This window comes from Natrix helvetica, assembly GCF_964273705.1.
Source record: "Natrix helvetica genome assembly, chromosome: 6".
Taxonomy (NCBI): Eukaryota; Metazoa; Chordata; class Lepidosauria; order Squamata; family Natricidae; genus Natrix; species Natrix helvetica.
In genome coordinates this window covers 42,388,453-42,409,132 of record NC_138553.1, presented here as the reverse complement: position 1 = coordinate 42,409,132, position 20,680 = coordinate 42,388,453, and the positions used below count along the sequence as shown (strand labels likewise).

The 20,680-nt window shown below is 39.5% G+C and overlaps 1 protein-coding gene across 1 annotated transcript in view; it reads left to right on the top strand.

Moving 5' to 3' along the window:
- PTPRQ (protein tyrosine phosphatase receptor type Q) overlaps positions 1-20,680 on the top strand; it is a 90,499-nt gene that overhangs the window by 30,678 nt on the left and 39,141 nt on the right. Inside the window, exons 22-27 of the mRNA XM_081956726.1 lie at positions 804-972; positions 1,509-1,802; positions 9,912-10,187; positions 10,769-10,920; positions 12,910-13,051; positions 13,572-13,844. Of these exons, the coding sequence (XP_081812852.1) occupies positions 804-972; positions 1,509-1,802; positions 9,912-10,187; positions 10,769-10,920; positions 12,910-13,051; positions 13,572-13,844 (1,306 nt within the window). The remainder of the gene's footprint in view (positions 1-803; positions 973-1,508; positions 1,803-9,911; positions 10,188-10,768; positions 10,921-12,909; positions 13,052-13,571; positions 13,845-20,680) is intronic.

The window sequence follows — 20,680 nt, the reverse complement described above, 5'->3', positions numbered from 1 at the left end:
TTTTTTTACTTTTGCACAAGCATGAAAAAAAGAGTTTTTGTTGCATGCTGTTATTTGCCAAGGGTGTCCTTAGCCTTATTCTTTTGGTTATTACTTGTACTTTTATTATATTTAATTGCTAGCAATCTTTAGCATATTTTTAATCAAGTAACAATCAGGAGCCATTTTGATGTAGTGGTTAAGGCAGCAGACTAGAAGCCAGGAGTCCGTAAATTCTAGTTACACCACCTCAGGCAGAAAGGCAGCAGGGTAAATTTGGGCCAGTCACTTTCTCTCAGCCCTAGAAAGGAGCCAGTTACAAACTACTGCTGAAAATCCTTGACAAGAAAACAGCAGAGACTTACCCAGGTAATCTCTATGAATTGGACTTGACTGAAAAAAAAGAAAAACAAAAAAATAATATATACAAAAAACAAAAGTAAATAAGGAATAATTTGAATTTAATGTTATATTTGAAGCTAAAAGTGTACACAACTTGCATGGCCAAAGTCAGACTCTCTCCACTTTCAAACAGAATGTAAATAAATCAAGCAATTCAAGTTTTGCAAAAAAATAAGTGAAATAACTGAAGTCAGATAAAGTGAATATAATTATTTCTTCTTCACCATAAGACTGGTTGCCTAATAATAATACTATTGCACCTAGAAGTTAATTTTCTCTTTGTGCTATCATGATTTGCTTTTTGTTTAGGTATCATAAATGTTTGCAATACATAATGTTCATTTAGTCATAGGAGAAAGGAAGTAAGTTATTGAGAAATATTATTTTTAATTCAATAAATTTTCCTAACATTTTCTGTCTAGAATTTTACCACTTCCACCATTGACAGCAGTGCTGATAATTCAACTTTATCAATAGTATTGAACAATTTAGCCAAATGGAAACACTACACACTTTGGTTAACTGCCAACACAGCTCTTGGGAATGGAAACCAAACCAGTGAAATAATGCAGCTATATACAGACCAAGATTGTATGTTAAAAAGTTTATATTGTTTCTAGAAATCCTATATGTAATCCTTTACAGACTCATTTGTAAGGCTTTTTGTGTGAACTTTAAGGTTCATTGCGATCTAAGCCATCTAATTATCAGAATCATATAGTATAATTTTTTTCCACTTTTTTCCACAATGCATTTATTGTGAGAGGTTAGATATAATTTGTATAAATTGTGTTTTTTTTTAAACCATGGCTTGACATTCTAAACGTAGTATTAAATCCAGGAGGGTGATTTTAGGCCAGTCACTGTCTCTCTGCCCAGATTACCTCACAGGATTGTTATTGTGGAGAAAATAGGGAAAGAGCTAATGTGCATGTTTACTATCTTGAATGACATATAAAGTAGTAAAAGCAGGATAAAAAAAATAAAAATCAAAACAAATAAATTGTGTAAAATCCCCATGAACAACATGAACTTATTTTTATGCATAATGCTTCTCATCAACTGCATATAATTGATATCAGGGATAGAAACATTGTACTTACAGACATTTTTTTTATTTCCTTCAGTACCTGATGGGCCTGTTAATCAGCTGTCCTATCAGAACATTTCTTCCACGGTAATCAACGTAAGCTGGATCCCACCAATGCAGCCCAATGGACTCATCTTCTATAATATTTCACTAACAATGAAGGATACTCAAACAAATGATGAGATTTTGTCGCTGCTTCTATATGATACAAATATAATTTTTAATAAGTTGGAAAAATATGCAAACTACCTTCTAAACGTTACTCCAGCAACAGAAAAAGGATCATCAGAAATGTATACTTTAAGTGTATACATCAGAACTGAAGAAGATGGTATGTTATCTATATTACTTTGTTGCTCAGTACAGGTTTATTCAGGCATAAGCTTGTATATGACTTATATAACTTAGACTGTATTTGTGTAGCTTATGGCATGAGCTAGTTCATTTCTTTTTCTAATACAGTATTTCCATGTGTATTGATATATTTTTTTAAAATTGGATTGAACTCGTAGACAAACATCCTTTTTACTCTTCTTCATAATAACTGTACTTGAGCTAGCCAAACAATTATATAATGGAATAATACTATATTATTGCAGAAAAATATAGTATTATAATACCATAATATAGTAATATAACATAGTACTGCATATTATAATATAATACTATATTATTACTGAATAATTCCAGCAATTGATATGTAATTCAAAAACACAATTACATATTTAACCCAGATTACTCTTCCCAAAACTATAATAAGAAGCTCGTGGATATTAGATCAAAACAGGAGGCCTGGATGAAAGTCCATCATAAATGTCATTGCCAGCTATACTTCAAGCATCATGAAGCTGATAATCTACCTTTATTTTTTTTCTGAGACGTCCAATAAAAATGAAAAATGATATTTAATTACCATATTTTTGGGAGTATAAGATGCACCGGAGTATAAAACGCACCAAGGTTTTGAAGAGGCACATTTTTTTAAAAAAGTTTTTGCACTCTGCAAACCTCCCCAAAACGGTCCATTTTTCATGAAAACAGGCCTGTTTTTTCCCCAAAAAAGGGCATGAATAGCCCTTAGGAGGCTTGTAGAGTGCTCCTGGAGGGGGCAAAAACAAGTAAAAAATGGCCCGTTTTTCATGAAAACAGGCCCATTTTTTGTCCCCCAAAAGGGCATGGATAGTCTTTAGGAAGCTTATAGAGTGCTCCTGGGGGCTGGGGGGAGGCAAAAGTGAGCAAAAAACAACCCATTTTTTGCTCATTTCTGCCCTCCCCAGGAGCTCTCTGAAAGCCTCTTACAAGCTATGCATGGCCATTTTGGTGAAAGGGGCAGGGTTTCAGGAGGCAAAAAATGCTGTATTCAGTGTATAAGATGCACCTAGATTTTCAGCCTCTTTTTTGAGGGGAAGAAGGTGCCTCCGAAAAATACGGTAATCTCTTCTTAATATATAAAATGTACTATTTTTAAGACTCTTAACCATTAATTTCTTAAAATAGTATTCCAATCATTTCTTCCAAAATTCTTGAAATTATGTAATTAATATCACAACTTTAAGGAGCTAGGCATCCACTTTCAAAGAGCTACTCACTGGATCAGTCAAGAAAAGAATCTTCTTATAAAAGCATTCTTTGCAATTATTAGTTACTCTTGTCAATATAGTAATAGCTATGTACCAGCAGCCATAAAATTTCTCAAGGTTAAAGTACTGGGCTCAGTACTACATGGTGTTCAGTTATGTATATATAAAGATGCTTATTGTGTAGAAGCTGTACAATCCAAAATTTTAAAGACTATAACCAGGTTCCTTATTCCACCCTTAATCCCTGTATTCATATGGAATTAGGAAGTATCTCCTTATGGGCCCATCTGAGAACCCGTTACTTCAGATTCTGATTGAAGCAAATTCTTTGGAAACCTCTTTGGTCCATATAGAATAGAATAGAATAGAATAGAATAGAATATTTATTTCTAAGCCGCACCCTCTCCCGAAGGACTCAGGGCGGCGTACAATAAAACAAATAAAATACAAAGTACAATACAATACAATACAATACAAATCTGGACAGGACATACATATAACAAGGACGTATATAAGACGTATACAAGCCCCATGTATATCACCTTACTAGACAAATTTAAATCTTTAATAAGACAGTTGTGTTAGATCTGGGCAACGAGAGAACAGACTGCGGACACGGAGTGACTTATCAGCTCTTTATTAATAGTAGTAGTGATCCAGCTTGCTCTGTGGTCGGAGGGTTCCCCTTTTATAGGGATCGGGTACGCCCCTCGACCAATCAGAACGATACCTGTTTCCCGCTGTAGCAGCGGACCAGAGAGGAGACTTGCCCCGATATATGCTAATATCTAACACCCCTCCACTCCTAGACGGAACGTTGCGGTTAGTAACATAGTCTTTTAGGTATGTTGGGGTTTGCCTTACTCGGGAGGAGTGTCGCAGTTCGGGTTGGTTAGAAGTGGTTGCAGGATCGGATGCTTTTCCTGTTTCACGTTCGGGAGGTTTCGTGCCTTCGTTGCTAGGGCGTTCCGGAGTCTGCTCGGTTGCGTTGTCTGGGGTTTGCTCTGCTTCGTGCTCGATCTCTTGTTCCGACCTGGGTTCGCAGGTGTCGTAGTTCTCTATGATGGGGCTCTCGCGTGGCTGACTTTCCGTTGGCAGGAAACTCTCGTCTTCGTTTCGAAGGTCTGAGTGTGCTAGGCGACCCCGAAGTTGATTGATGTGCCTTTTCCAGTTCCGCCCATCTTCCAGCTCCAGCAGATACGATCGTGGACCCGTGACGCCAATGACCTTTGCCGGCATCCACAATGTTCCCCCTGCATAGTTGTGGGCGTATACTGAATCCCCTATGCTAAAAGACCGAATTTTGCTTGTGGAATCTGGGGGAGCTATGGCAGAGTAATTTGGGTGAAGACGGTCCAGGTGAGACCGTAGACGGCGGCCCATGAGTAGTTCAGCGGGGCTCCTACCCGTCGTTGCACTTGGGGTGATATGCTGAATTAGGAGGTAATGGTCAATGCGTGTTTGCCAATCACCTGGACCCATCCTAGCGAGGGCCTCTTTTGCGAATCGCACCATTCTCTCCGCCTGTCCATTTGATGCCGGATGGAATGGCGCGACGAGGGCGTGCCGAATTCCCTGACCTGCTAGATATGTCTCAAATTGCATGGCCGTGAACTGGGGCCCATTATCGGAGACCAGGAGGTCGGGCAGGCCATGAGTGGCGAAAAGTCGCCGTAGAACCTTAATGACTGCCTCTGCCGTGGTTGAAGTCATTAGGACTACTTCTAGCCATTTCGAGTATGCATCCACAACTATAAGGAAGGTCTGACCTTGGAATGGCCCTGCGAAGTCGATGTGTATTCGCGACCAGGGTGCTTTAGGTTTCTCCCATTCTGTGGCGGGCGCTTCCGGGGGTGCTGGTCTCGATTCCTGGCATGGGTCGCAAGTGGCCACCCACTCCTCTATTTCTTTGTCCATGTTTGGCCACCAAACGTAACTTCTTGCTAACGCCTTCATCCTAACAATCCCCGGATGACCCACATGTAAAGCATCTAATACATTCCTACGTAAAGCATACGGAATAACAACGCGATCCCCCCACAATAAGCAACCTTGTAACACTGAGAGTTCGTCCCGTTTTGACCAAAACACTTTGAATTCCGGGCCCACGTTTCCCTTCGGCCACCCCCTCCAAACCCAAGTTTGAACTTGCTTTATTAAATTGTCTTTAGAGGAGAACCTTGCAACGTCGTATGAAGAAACCGGTCCAGAGTCCAAACAGTCAATGAGCAATACCGGTACTTCTGGAGTGGGGTCTGGCAGAATGTCGGGTAATGGGCAACGGCTGAGTGCGTCTGCGTGTCCGAGAGTGGAGCCCGGTCGATGAATTAACTTGTAGGAGTACGCAGCCAGGAAAACAGTCCACCTGGTCATGCGTGGAGAAAGGGAAATCGGAGTGGGGCGGTTTCCCGCCAAAAGTCCCAACAGCGGTTTGTGATCTGTAATCAGTTCAAAATCGCGGCCGTAGAGGTATTCGTGGAAACGTTTTACTCCAGCTACAGCAGCTAGCGCTTCCCTGTCCATTTGGCTGTAATTCCTCTCGGCCGATGAAAGAGTCCTGGAGTAGAAGGCGATGGGTGCTTCTTTTCCGTCGGGCATCCTGTGGCTGAGGACTGCTCCAACTCCGAAGGGTGATGCGTCGCAGGTCAATACCAGCGGTAGGGTCTGGCTGTATTGGACAAGCAGTGAGTCAGTGGTGAGCAGGCGCTTTACTCCGGCGAAAGCTGCAGCTTCGGATCGTCCCCATTTCCATGGTGCGTTCCTCTGGAGTAGACGGTGTAGTGGCTCAGCAACGGTCGCCTTCTGCCTCAGAAAAACGCTGTAGAAATTAAGTAGTCCGAGGAAGGCCTGCAACTCGGTCTGATTTCGTGGTGTGGGGGCGTCCTGGATCGCCTTAATTTTCTTTGAAGTGGGGTGTATTCCCTGACCATCGATTCTATAACCCAGGAATTCTACGCTAGGCACGTTAATTTGGCATTTTTCCTTTTTGAGGCGGAGACCCTTTTCTCTGATTCTGGCCAAAACAGTTCTGACTCTTTTATTTAATTGCTCCTCGTTTGCAGCGGACACCAAGATGTCGTCAAAATAGGGGACGACTCCCGGTATCCCTTGCAAAAGTCGTTCCATGACGCTCTGGAACAATCCTGGGGCAATACTCACACCGAATTGTAGCCGGTTGCATTTGAATGCTCCTCTATGCGTCACTATAGTTTGGGCCTCCGCTGTGGCGCTATCAACTGGCAGTTGCTGGTAAGCTTGTGCCATGTCTAATTTAGCAAATACCTTTCCTGGCCCCAACGAGTGCAATAAGTGCTGTACTACAGGCACAGGATATGCGCTCTGTTGTAGCGCGACATTAATTGTGCATTTATAGTCCGCTCAGATGCGGACTGATCCGTCTGGTTTGACTGGGGTCACGATGGGTGTTTCCCAGCGCGCGTGATCCACCGGCTCAAGGATTCCTTGCTCCACTAACTTATCTATTTCCTTATCTATTTTTGGGCGGAGTGCAAAAGGCACTCGTCTCGGTTTAAGTCGGATTGGTGCCACTTTGGGGTCTAAATTGAATGATATCGGTTTACCCACATACTTACCAAGACTGGGGCTGAACACATCCTCGAACTCCTTAAAAATCTGCTCAGCGTTGCTGTTTTCCACGGCGTTGATTCCGGTGACTTCTAGCCCCAAGGATTCGAACCAATCCAGTTCTAGGAGGTTTTGTAATGGTGCGCTGGCGATGGTCACGGGCAGCTGGGCTACGATGTCCTTGAAACGGATCTGGAACGTGCCTTGGCCTACGATGGGGACTCGGTTCCCCTGGTAGTCTCGTAGCAGGATGTCTGGAACGCGTAGTTGGCTCTTTTTGAGGCTAGGGATAGCCTGTTTCATGAATGGCCATGAAATGATCGTCAGGGACGATCCTGTGTCAACTTCCAGCTCGCAAGGTGAGCCCTCCAAGAGGACTGTGACTTTCAGCTTTTTAGGCCGCTTGGTGCGGACCTGGCTTATTGTTGTGAGATACGTTCGCAATTCCTCTCTCTGGGTCAACTCTATCTCATCATCTGTATCCTGAAAATACTCTCGTTGAGCGTCTTGAACGCTCTTTCAGCTCTTTGTGTGTAGTCTCTCTGGGGATACGCTCGCTCAGCTCTTTGGGAATTTTCTCTCTGGGTAAACACTTGTGGATTTCTCTCTGGGCGCCCTTTTTGATTTCGCCAAGCCCCTGGGTTGGGCTTCTGTTGGCGGTACATGGGTGGCTGCCGTGAGGCAGGGACTTTGCTCCGGCACACTCGTGCGATGTGCCCAAGTTTGTTGCAGTGCGAACAAACAACGTTCCTGAACCTACAAGTAGACCTGGGGTGATTCCCTCCGCAGCTTGCGCAGGGCGGCAAACGGGATCCGGGTCTCCCCCCAGGCCTCAAGTGACTGCTCTGCATCAGGTGACTGTCCTCGATCTCGGGATCCTCGTAGTCGGGGCTTGTGTCCTCGTAGTGAACTCTGGTTTGCCTTGGTACTGGCTGGTTTACGCTGAAACCTCGTTGTATGGTTACCGATGATTTCTCTGCTGACTCTGACGCTCTTGCTTCGTTTAGAGCTATCTGTAGGGTTAAATTCGGGTTTGCCAACAGCTTCTTTTGTAGTGAAATGTCTCTTAACCCACAGATGAGCTGCGCTAAGATATGCTCGTCCAGATCCCTGAACTCGCAGTGAGTTGCTGCTTTACGTAGGGCTGCAACATATTGATTGATTGATTCTCCCGCCTTCTGGTTCCGCGTGTTGAATTCCTTTCGGCAAACATGGCGGGAAGGTTTTGGCGCGTAACGGGTCTGTAGAGCCTGTTGCAACGCCGTCCATGATACTGCCTGTATTGGAGTGGGCGCGGTGAGGTCTCTGGCCGTGTTGAAGACTTCTTTCCCGCAGTAGCCGAGGAAGATGTTTTTCTTCCGAGCGTCGGTGATCCCCGTGTATTCGTTCGCTTCGAGAAAACACTCGAAACGAATCATGAAGGCTTCCCATTCGTCGTTCGCTGGGTCGAATGGAGCGGGGGGAGTGTGCATCGCCATCTTCTTTTGTTTGAATCTGCCGCGCTGCGGTGACCTGAGATGGCTGCCGGAATTTCTGCCGAATTCCTGGGCTGGATCAAATCCGGAGATTCTGGAGGTAGCGTTCTTCGTCCTATCTGCCTCTCGATCCCACCCTCGTCGCCAATGTTAGATCTGGGCAATGAGAGAACAGACTGCGGACACGGAGTGACTTATCAGCTCTTTATTAATAGTAGTAGTGATCCAGCTTGCTCTGTGGTCGGAGGGTTCCCCTTTTATAGGGATCGGGCACGCCCCTCGACCAATCAGAATGATACCTGTTTCCCGCTGTAGCAGCGGACCAGAGAGGAGACTTGCCCCGATATATGCTAATATCTAACAAGTTGAATCAATCTGTTTTTTCAATGCCTTTTCTTGAGTTAGAATCATCCCCAATAAAGCTATAATTATTCTTCAGTGAACGAGCTGAAACCAGATCTCTAAACTGATATCTTAATAGCCACCTTCTTCTGCTTCATTCACAAATATTTTTTCATTTCCCAAATTTCACATAAGAGACTCTTCAGCTTGACCCAGATTGGCAAATTACCAATAAGGACAACAACTAGTAGATACGTTAATATGCCGTATGAAAATCACACTTATGTATGTTCCAATATAGACATTGAACCCATTTCTCACATGCTAATACATATGCTCTATACAATAAATAGAGATCAGAACCCATAACATCATTGTTGGACATCTTAATTGTTCCTCTAAGCAGGCAGTCATTCATTAGATCTAGTCTACACAAAGGTAGTTGACATTTGATATGAACCTGGAAGTAATTGTAACCAGTTCTTTGCCATTGTTGAATTGCTTCATGGTCTAAATATGGGTAGTTACTGCTGATAATTTCCTCAGAGTTGGGGAACTGATTAAGATGATCAACCCAAAGCATCTGATAGTTACAAGTGACTTCTGATAGGCAGTTGGGGATTTTTCAGCAATGCAATAGGAAATTCCATCAAGTGGTCAGGTGAACTCTAGATTAGAGCATTGCTCATGATTCTATCCATGTTGCCTCTCACTGTTGGTTAGTTCTTTTGTATGTACAAACAAAAAGAAAGATACTCTTAGCAGCAGTGAAAGAAGACTAAATAAGAACTTGAATAAATATTGGCAGGAGCTCATGTTTGGTAATAAGAGAGATGAAGTATAGGTACTTCTCCACCTTTACTGTGCTGGTAGGATGGAATCCTTGTTTATGTGCCCTGTTCCCTTCTCTTTTGATTATGTAGAGGTAGTAAGTTCTACCTTACAAGCTGCTGTGGGGGACTTATGCAATAAAATAGCTTTGGCAATAAGATACCACATATTTATTCAGCTATCAACTCTACAAGAGCAAGACCTGAAAAAAATGATAGAAGTAAGACATATTATATCTCCTAGGATTTGTTTGCTGATTTTGAGAAGTGGATAGGATGCTCAATAACTGGTATGCCAATAGCATTTCCTTTCTGGGGTAAGAGGTGTTGACGATAGTATCTCAATATCTCTTTATTGAGATACTATCTTTATTGCCTCATAGATAGACTACTGTAACATACTTACATGAAATAGATATAAGAAAATAAAGCATTTATTTGGTTTAATGTGATGTTATTGGAAAACATTATTTGTAAAATAATTATTTAAAAATATTAAAGTGTGTCTGCCCATTTCTGTATAGATAGGTAATTTGCTATAAATGTTACACCTATACTGAGCTTCCTGAATATTTCAGATTAATGTTTGCTTCTCCCTTTTTATGTTTCTTCCCTAATTAATTGGCAGTTCCAGACTCTGCACCTATTTTGAAAACTTACAGAAACCTTTCATCTACCTCAGTGATGTTATCTTGGGATCCTCCATATCGGCCAAATGGCATTATAAGAGGCTATGATTTAAAGCTACAAGGCCCAGAAAAAAATATTTCTTTCACTACCTCTAATAATTCAATTATTTTAGAAGACCTTTTGCCATTTGCTCTATACAGCTTTTTTGTATCAGCTCAAACTGTAAAAGGGCCTGGTCCATATTCTGTTCTTATGTTCTCTACAGATGAGTCAGGTGAGTAATTTGCAAGATGCAGATTTCTCAATGAATCCAATGTTTACAAGATTTCAAGACAATACCTTGGTCATATTTTAGTATCTTATTAATTGAACTAGAGTTATGTGGAAATAATTGGGATCAAACCTGTTTTAATTGTTATTTGCAATTGCTCTCCTTCGCTCTGTTATTTTTATTTGATGAATTGCATAGGATGGAATGTTTGACCATCTTATGATTTCCTTATAACTGCCCAGTTACTCAGCCGTAGTGACAGAACATTTGAAAAATGCAGTTACAATGTATATAAATTTGTAAGCTGTCATTCACTTCAGTTTCTCTGTATTTGCTAGCTGCTACTCATCTAGGGGTTTATATATCTACCAAGGCATATATAGCTCATCTGGCTTTATACAGACTAGCAGAATAGATGTTTAGATCTCTGAAAAATGCAGCTTCATATATAATTTGAAATAATACATATATATTTATAAGGAGAGCAATATGTCAAAAATGTTAATGTATAACATATACTGGGGTTTTGTTGTGTGTAAAGGTACTGTCCTATTGCCTTAACCTGAATAATGTTTTTTTCACAGTCCCTTTGGCACCACCAGAGAATCTGACAGTTATCAATTACACATACAACTCTGCATGGCTGAAATGGGATCCAAGTCCTAGGCCAAATGGTGTCATTAGAATATATGTTTTGAATATTTCTGAAAATAATAGTCAAGCTACATTTTACCAGGTACAATTAACACAATTAATATCATATTATTAAACGTGTGTGTGTGTGTGTGTGTGTGTGTGTTGCTGTTAAATAAATAAAGGGAGATTAGTATAGATCTATTTCAAGCTATTTAGCTCTCATCAGCTAGCCATACCCTTACTGGGATTTGAACCAGGGCTGTGTTACATATTAGGCAGATTTGTTAGCCACTAAGCCACAGGCTCTCCTCCTTATCAGCTCAGCCAGGGAAATAGGTATGTATTTGTGTTACAACCCCTGGTATGCCCAAATATGGGAGGGAGCTCACTACTCCCCCTTTCTGTCCTTCGGCTCATTACAGAAAACCATCCAGGTAGAAAACCATATTTTTACTTTTAATGTTGCCTTCATAGATTTTATGAATCTATAAAATGCACAAAAATATATACTTGTGAATAAACTAAGATTTTTAGATGTCAAAATGCACCCCAAAAATGTGATTGGCTTATCCATAGATGGGCTTATGCAAGCATACATACAGTAATATATTTTAGAGTATTCATATATCCCATAGGAGCAAACCTATCCATAGAAAAGCTGGCCCTCAATTTTTTAAACCAAAATACCTTAAAAAACAAGCCATTCACGGATGCCAATTTTGAAAATTAAAACACAAAATTTCAAAGGTCAGCTTATCCATGAGCAGTACATTTTTCATGGTGTTTTGGTTACATATTTTTGTGGGTTGACTTATCTATGAGTTTATACATGTTTATACCACAAGTACCTATGCCACCCAAACCCCAGGCTATGTCCTTCTAACTCAAAGAACATTCTATTTCTGAACAGCACTCACATTTTAATCCAAACCTCTTTCTTTTTTACAAGACTTTGGTCCATTACTTTTTTAAAAAGTATCACTTTAGTAACCAATTATTTAATCAATGTAATCAAGTGATTTGGCTAACCTATTGCCCAATTCCTCAAATATTTTCGTGAAGTAAATCTGATGTAATTCCTTGAGGTGCATGTTGCTCTAGCGATCCTCTCTTCCCTGCTATTTTTGCCCCTTTTTTCTGATTGTTATTGTTATATTGTAATCCAAAACTGAAAACGTTGCAATTGCAAGGGAAAGCGTGAAAGGCAAGCTGTACCATTTATTTATTTTTTCCTATTTTGTCTTCCTATGCCCTTAATACCTTTGTCTAAAATGCTCTCTGTGCTGTAGTTACAATCAGCATCAAAGTCTGGCTTAAAATTACATTTATTTTTGGTTTTATAAAATCCATCGTCTTTACTCTTTAACAAAAACAAAACAAAAAACATTTCCACAAAAGTCCAGTTAGATCATCTATTTTAATTCCAATTTATTCAAAAGCACTTTCACCCAAAAAATATTTTTTAAAACTATCCCTATATCCATTTAAACTATCTTACATCCTCTCGTCAGTTTTTTTTTTTTTGCCAAAAATTCTCAATCTTTAAAACCCCCTTTTTCTATAATGGTCTAAAAAGAATATCGATTCATCAGGTCGATGTTAGAATTGTCTAATCCTGCTATGCAGAAAACATTTAGCTGCAAATGAATTCCATCCAAAAGTGTTTAAGAAAATGAAGCTTTTCACTTGACCCCCACCCCCAAACTATTTTACTCATGAGTCAACTGCCAAAACCTCTGTTCTGGACAATTACTCACAAAGAGCAGCTGTCCAGAGTGTAAGCGGGCGATCTTGTGATCTTTCCTTTATCCAGAAAGACAAAGGTAACCAGAATTTGCTCTATGGCCACTGATCTCCAACACAATGCCACCTGGAAGCTTCAGTAGTTCTGCATGCATGTAATTTCCCTCCTTTAAATTCATCTGAACATATTCTACAAGCTGTATATAACACTGGAAATGGAGTCTAATATCAGAAAATTATATATTTCATAATAGATTGATTTCCCATTCATTGATTATTGTATGATACTGAAGAATTTATTACAGCAATAAAATATTATCTTAATTAACATTTTTCTTAATCTAAGAACATTTCAGGTTCACACAATGAAGCTAATATATTTGGGCTAGAACCATTCTCCGTGTATTCCATCAGTGTTTCTGCATTTACGAAAGTTGGAAATGGCAATCAATTTAGTAACCATGTACAATTCACAACAATGGAATCAGGTTAGATTGTTTAAGATCAAGTATTTTAATATGTACTGGTTTTGCAAAAGAAACATTTTAGCTATTCTAACTTTAATCCAAATAAATCTATGGATTTCTCATCTAACTTAAAAACCAAAAGTTTATCCTAATTCCAGGATCTGGTTAAGTATTATAAACCCAATTGGACAGTTATTAAATTATTAATATTACATCAATGCTGATATTCTCCCCCCAATTCCATCCATCTTTCAATTGCCAATATGCTACTTTACTTAGCTCAAGAAGCATGATATATGTTTCTCCTGTAAAGAGAAATTATAAAAACCATAATTAATGAAGTAGAAATACATCAAAATATATTTCATTCTATTGTATTTTTACCACTGTGGAAAAAGCCAATAGCTTCCTTTGGTAGATCCACTAAAGTGCCTATATTATGATATAATATGAAATGCTGAAATGCTTTCTTGCATTTCCATATTGAAGTTGCACCCGTCTTTCAGTTTTATCTGAATATAATCTGCACTTTTCTTTGAAGCGCCAGGCATTGTCCAGAATACCCAGTGTATTGCAATGAGTTGGCAGTCAATCCTGCTCCAATGGGAACCTCCTTTGAAAACAAATGGAATCATTACAGATTACATCATAATGTTTAGTGAGAATTCAACCATCTCATTATCTCATAATGAAACAGTGTGTATTTTGAGAAACTTGCTATCCAATACAACTTACCAGTTTAAAATAAAAGCTGCAACAGCTGCTGGAGAAGGGAAAGAACAGTTATGCAATACCAGCACATTTCCAGAAACAGGTACCAATTCCCTACATGTCAAGCTATAATTAATAATTTCAGAAATTTCTTTCATAATGTCTTTTCAACTAAGTTTTCAGAGCTGAGTGGAACAACATACTATTGATATGCATTAAAACCTACGTTGTGTTAATTTTATAAAATATATTAGAAGAGCAACAGTTCCAAGTAATTGTGCTTAGGAATTCATGCAAGCAACTATAACAACAATAAATTTTTATTATTGGGTTAACATTCTCTTAGCTGTGTGTTCTCATGCATTTTTTTGTGTTGAGTAGCAGCCACTTGAAATTGGAGACTTGTAATTAGGAATGGAAACAGTTTTAAAGTTATTCCCAGCTTCTTATTTATGGTGGACAGAGTTAGTCACAGACACATAGCCAACTCAGAGTCACTGCCAAGGCATTTATTTCTGACGCTAAGTGAAATCAAATTAGGTTCACCCTCTCATCCCAAAATCTCTGAACAAGAGCCTTCAAAGTATAACTTGCTTGTTTATTGTTAGGTTTATTACAACTGGGTGTAACTATACATGATCATAAAAAGAATTACATATGATAAGCTATGATACAGTGACATTTTCAAGTGAATGTTACATCTTTTATCATAGTCTACACTGTAGGATAATTTGCTTCAATAGAATAAAAATATACAGAGTTGTGAGAATAAATGCTGGAAACTAAAAGAAAAGAATGTGACAGTTGAATTTTTATTTTAAAAAAATGTTTAATATTTAGATTCTGCTGTTTAAAAAAACCTGCAATGGCAGTTTATAAAAATAGCAGAAAAGGTGAACACAATAATAAAACACAAGTAATCTGATCTGATTATCAAATTCTCAACAATGTAAGACAGTGCTCCAATTTTTATTTATGTTTTGCATTTATGGACCATATATCTTCCTCAAAAAAAGCCTCTGGGTAGTGTACAGTGGAATACCAAAATATAAAACGTTATATGAGAATTAAAATGTTAAAGTTAAAATTTAAAATTTCAAAGAGACAAGAAAATATTTGAGGAGGCAATATAACCCTGTTAAAAATTGGTTGGTGAAGGCCAAAGGACAGCTCTCCATGACTTCATACTCCTTTCAAGGAAAAGTTATTTTTTACAATAAATAAATAATTAGTTAATCGGGCTACATAAAGGATTTAAATTGTGAGAATTCAAGGGATCTGTTATTTTCTAGACATCAAGTTCTGATCTTAATATAAGTTGCATAGATGAAACGTTTCTAGGGTAGATTGATATGAATATTACCAATGGCCTAAAACCATTTATAAATCTTCATAGGGAAATGTTCTATATTATCATAGCATCAAGATGGGCTAGATAGTGCCATTTGAAAAAATTCAAGGTATTAAATATGTAGAATTTCCTTTACATTTAAAACTCTTTACCAATAGTTTTTCAAATGAATCATTCTCAGTTGTGAAATTATTTATTTCTATGTAGTCACAGTGTATATTTGCATACTTCATGTCCTACTTTGTGTGAAATAAACAACAGTTTAGAAGTGTAGGGTCTAAATTAGAATTTGTAGCTTGCATAGAATAATATGAGTGTGCTTGTATAAACATGACTTTAGTTACATTTGTGGCTTACTTGCTATGCTAAAATATGTTAAAGCACACATGATAATAAATCAACAATGAGAATTAAAACAAAGAAATATAAGATGTGAATATTTGCGGATGAATATATGAGGGTTGCTTGAAAATGTAATTTATGTATTCTTTTATATGCAGATGATGTTCTGTTGAACAGTTGAAAACCCAAATGATTTGCCATAGATATAAAATAGATTTTATGATGCAACAAGGAGTTTGAGTCTTAAAATAAATATATAATACAATAATACAATAGCAGAGTTGGAAGGGACCTTGGAGGTCTTCTAGTCTAACCCCCTGCCTAGGCAGGAAACCCTATACCATTCCAGACAAATGGCTATCCAACATCTTCTTAAAGACTTCCAGTGTTGGGGCATTCACAACCTCTGGAGGCAAGCTGTTCCACTGATTAATTGTTCTAACTGTCAGGAAATTTCTCCTCAGTTCTAAGTTGCTTCTCTCCTTGATTAGTTTCCACCCATTGCTTCTTGTTCTACCCTCAGGTACCTTGGAGAATAGTTTGACTCCCTCTTCTTTGTGACAACCTCTGAGATATTGGAACACTGCTATCATGTCTCCCCTTGTCCTTCTTTTCATGAAACTAGACATACCCAGTTCCTGCAACCGTTCTTCATATGTTTTAGTTTCCAGTCCCCTAATCATCTTTGTTGCTCTTCTCTGCACTCTTTCTAGAGTCTCCACATCTTTTCTACATCGTGGCAACCAAAACTGAATGCAGTATTCCAAGTGTGGCCTTTCCAAGGCATTATAAAGTGGTATTAACACTTCCCATGATCTTGATTCTATCCCTCTGTTTATGTAGCCTAGAATTGCGTTGGCTTTTTTGGCAGCTGCTGCACACTGCTGGTTCATATTTAAATGCTTGTCCACTAGGACTCCAAGATCCCTCTCACAGTTACCACCTATACTGTACCTGTGCAATCCGTTTTTCTTGCCTAAATGTAGAACCTTACTCTTTTCACCATTGAATTTCATTTTATTAGATAGTGCCCAGTGTTCAAGTTTGTCAAGATCCTTCTGTATCTTAAGCCTATCTTCTGGAGTGTTGGCTATTCCTGCCAGCTTGGTGTCATCTGCAAATTTGATGAGTTCCCCATTTATTCCCTTATCCAAATCATTGATGAAGATGTTGAAGAGTACTGGGCCTAAAATAGAGCCTTGGGTATACGGACACAGACTTGGCTGTCTGCCACAACTAAGGAGGGAGATAAGCAACCCTTTGGCTGGGAGCCCAGAAAGCTATCTCTATGAAACAAGGCTTGAACTCACGAAATTCTCCCAATCTTTCTCTACGGCTGGATCAGTAAATTGTTGTTTCCTGAAAAATTCCCCTCCCGTCGCCCCATCTATAAGCTCTCTGGGAGGGGCCAATCAGTAGCCACTTGTTCCTATTTCCTTCTGTGACTCTTTTTCCAAAGCTGCTCCCTCCTCCTCGCAGCCATATGCATACGCACATCAGGGACAGCCTCCCTCTGCTCTTCCTCACTGCTCCTTGACTCAGACGCCACCTGGTGGCCAACAGGCCTCTCTAGTCCCTGCTTTGACTCCGAACACCCCACAGAATCTTCCTCAGTCTCCAGGGCAGTCCCATAGTATTCATCGCTGTCAGATTCCAACAGCTCAGCCGGCTGCTGTTGGGCCACAACACTTGGGGTACTCCACTGCATACTTCCCTCCATGTAGATGCAGTTCCATTGAGGACTACACGTTAAGTGCGGTTGGTCAGCCAGTTATGAATCCATCTGGTAGTGATGCTGTCCAATCCACATTCTTCTACTTTATCTAGTAGTAGGTTATGGTCTACCTTATCAAATGCCTTACTGAAATCCAAGTAAACTATCAATGGCATTCCTCTGGTCCACTAATTTTGTCACTTTGTCAAAGAATGCAATAAGATTAGTCTGGCATGATCTGTTTTTGACAAATCCATGTTGACTTTTGGCTATTACTTTGTTTACTTCTAGGTGTTCGCTAATTCGTTGCTTGATTATCTTTTCCAGAATCTTTCCTGGTATTGAGGTCAGGGTGATAGGTCTATAGCAGTGATGGAGAACCTTTTTTGGATCGCGTGCCATAAGTGGGGGGAGTGCAGGGGGGATCGTGTACAGGTGTGCCACACCCATAATGCAATGCACGACACCCCCCCAGTGCGCATGCGTGCATTACAGGCGTTCCCCCCCCATTTTTTGCATGCTTTTTTCACCCTCCCCAGGCTCCAGAGGCTTTATAGGAGCTTGAGGGAGAAAACAGCCTCCTGCACCCCCCGGAGGCCCTCTGAAGGCTTCAGGAACCTTCAGGAGACTTCTCTGAAGCCTTCGGACCACTCAAAATGACCCTCCGAGCAAACCAGAGGTCCCTTCCCAAACTTCCGATTTGCCCATAGGACCATTTTTTTTGCACTCCGGAGGCTTCAGGGAAGCTCATGAAGCCTCCGGAGGGCCTCCGGGGCGCTTGCGGAGGCTCTTTTCGCCCTCCCCAGGCTCCTATAAAGCCTCTGGAGCCTGGGGAGAGCAAAAATGGCTTTAAAAAGGGTGAACTTAGCTGACAAGCATGTGCATGCACACTGGCCAGCTGACAGGGCAGTGCCTTGTGTACCCTGACAAATGGCTCCATGTGCCACCTGTGGCACGCGTGCCATAGGTTCGCCATCCTGGGTCTATAGTTTCCTGGATCTTTTTTTTCTCTCCTTTTTTGAAGATGAGAACCATATCAGCTCTTTTCCAGTCCTCTGGCAGTTCCCCGATGCTCCAGGATCTCTGAAAGATATAGTTCAATGGTTCTGAGATCTCATCTGCCAGTTCCTTCGGAACCCTGCGGTGTAATCTGTCTGGTCCTGGTGATTTGAACTCATCTAGGGTAGACAGGTGCTCACTTACCATTTTCTTCCCTATTTCAATTTGTGTTCCTAATCTGATTTTTGTGGTGCTGTTTTTGATAGGTTGGACTGTTTTATCCCTTTGTGTAAAGACAGATGCAAAAAATGAGTTAAATAGTTCTTCTTTCTCCCTGTTGCTTGTCACCTTCTTGCCACTTTCTCCCAGCAATGGACCACTTGTTTCCTTAACCTTTTTCTCGTTTTTAACATGTTGGAAGAAGCTTTTTTTTGTTATTTTTTTACTTTTGTGGCAAACCTTTCTTCATTGTGAGCCTTAGCTTTCCTCATTTCATCTTTACAGGCTTTGGCTATTTGCTGATATTCTGCCTTAGTTATGTCCCCCCCCTTTCCACTTTTTATACTTAACTTTTTTGTCTTTCAATTTATCAGAGAGTTCTTTATGCAGCCATGCTGGTTTCTTTTGGAAACTGTTCTTTTTCTTCTTCATTGGTATTGTGCTAGATTGAACTTTTGTAATTTCATTTTTCAAAATTTCTCAAGCTTCTTGAGTTGTTTTCCCTTGAGGATTCTCATCCATGGAATTCTTCCCAAGCTCTCTCTAAGTTTATTGAAATTAGCTCTCTTAAAATCCAAAATACTAGTTTGACTTTGTTCTACTATTGTGTTTGCATAATGTTGAATTCCAATATTGCATGGTCACTTGCCCCCTGGGTTCCTGTGGCTTCAACACCTTCTATCATTTCCTCTCTGTTAGTGAGAATTAAGTCCAATATGGCTGATCCCCTTGTTCCCTTCTCTACTTTTTGGGAAACAAAAACTGCTAGGTTTGTTAGGAACCTGTTGATCTTCCACTTGGTGCAGAGTTTGTTTCCCAGTTGATGTCAGGGTAGTTAAAATCCCCCATTATTATTGTGCTGTGCTTCCTACATACCTTAGTTATCTGACTAGCAAAAAGTTCATCTACTTCCTCTGTTTGGTTGGGTGGCCTGTAGTATAGACCTATGGCAATGTCGTTCCCCCCCCAACCTTTAATATTGACCCAAATGCATTTAAGATAGTTCTCATCATTGTTGTGCTCTATTTCTGTAGAGATGTAGTTATTTCTTATATATAGTGCAATTCCACCTCCTCTTTTATTTGGTCTATTTCTTTTAAATAATTTAAATCCTTCTAGCTGTATGCTCCATTTGTGGGTTTCATCCCACCAAGTTTCTGTAATGGCAACAATATCGTATCTGCCCTCATTTACTTGAATTTGTAATTCACCCTGTTTATTCCTCATACTCTGTGCATTGGTGTATAGACATTTGAGTCCATTTTGATTGACCCTGTGTTTACTGTCTACATAACCTGTGTTGTGCCTGACTGCCCCTATTTTCTTGCCACTTGTATGATTCATGCACATGGTATGGCACTCATTATTAAATGCTTGGTTTTGCTTGACAGCAGGAGTGATAATCTTACCTGCACAAACATCTATATTACATGCACTGATAACCCTATGAGTTTTAGATCCTGGGGACAGAAATGTTCTGTATCAATTAATTCTCTGTCCCCGCTGTTCAGTTTAAATGTTTATCCAGAAAATCTGTGAATTTAATGCCAAGTAACTCATATATCAAGGACAAGGTAGTTGTGTTTAACAGGGAAAACTAAGTGAATGAACCCTCATAGATTGTTAGTCAAAGATGGGGAAACGAGTGGAGAAACTAGTAGAAGGATTTGTAGTAAGTAGTGTATAGTCAGTTATAATAATGAAAGAAACAAAGAAACACAAATGGTTGTGCATAAGTGTGTGCTACAGTCTACTTTGTTATATGGAAATAAGAATTTGGGTAAAGGATAGAAATACATTGAATGCAGTATTTGTGACTTACTTAAGAAACATATGTGTAAAGCGAGAAGTAGAATCAAGAACAAGCTCTGGATTAATGAGAATAATGATCCTAAATTGGTTTTGTAAGGAATAAGAATCAAACCAGATAACAATATATGAAAGAAGACTGAATGGATTATGAGACAGAGGAAAATCAAGAAAATTATAGTTGGGTCGAGTTGATGAGATTCTGGAAAAGAGATATTAGTTTAAACAGAAAAGGCAATGCGTAAAGTGATGGATAACTGAAATAGTATATGTAATAATAGTTTTTAGAGAGGGTAGTAAATGACAAAATAAACTAGGTTTAACTATATTTCCTTTAATTGTTTTTATGACAATTCTGAATTTCTATGGTTACTGTTTCTTATTCTTTTTCTCCGCTTTATACAAAGTACTTAAACTGAAAGAGAATAAAGTACAAAGGGCAAATACTGAAAGAAAATATGGCTCCCATGAATAGATTAAAATATTTGTTTTAACAGAAGAGTCA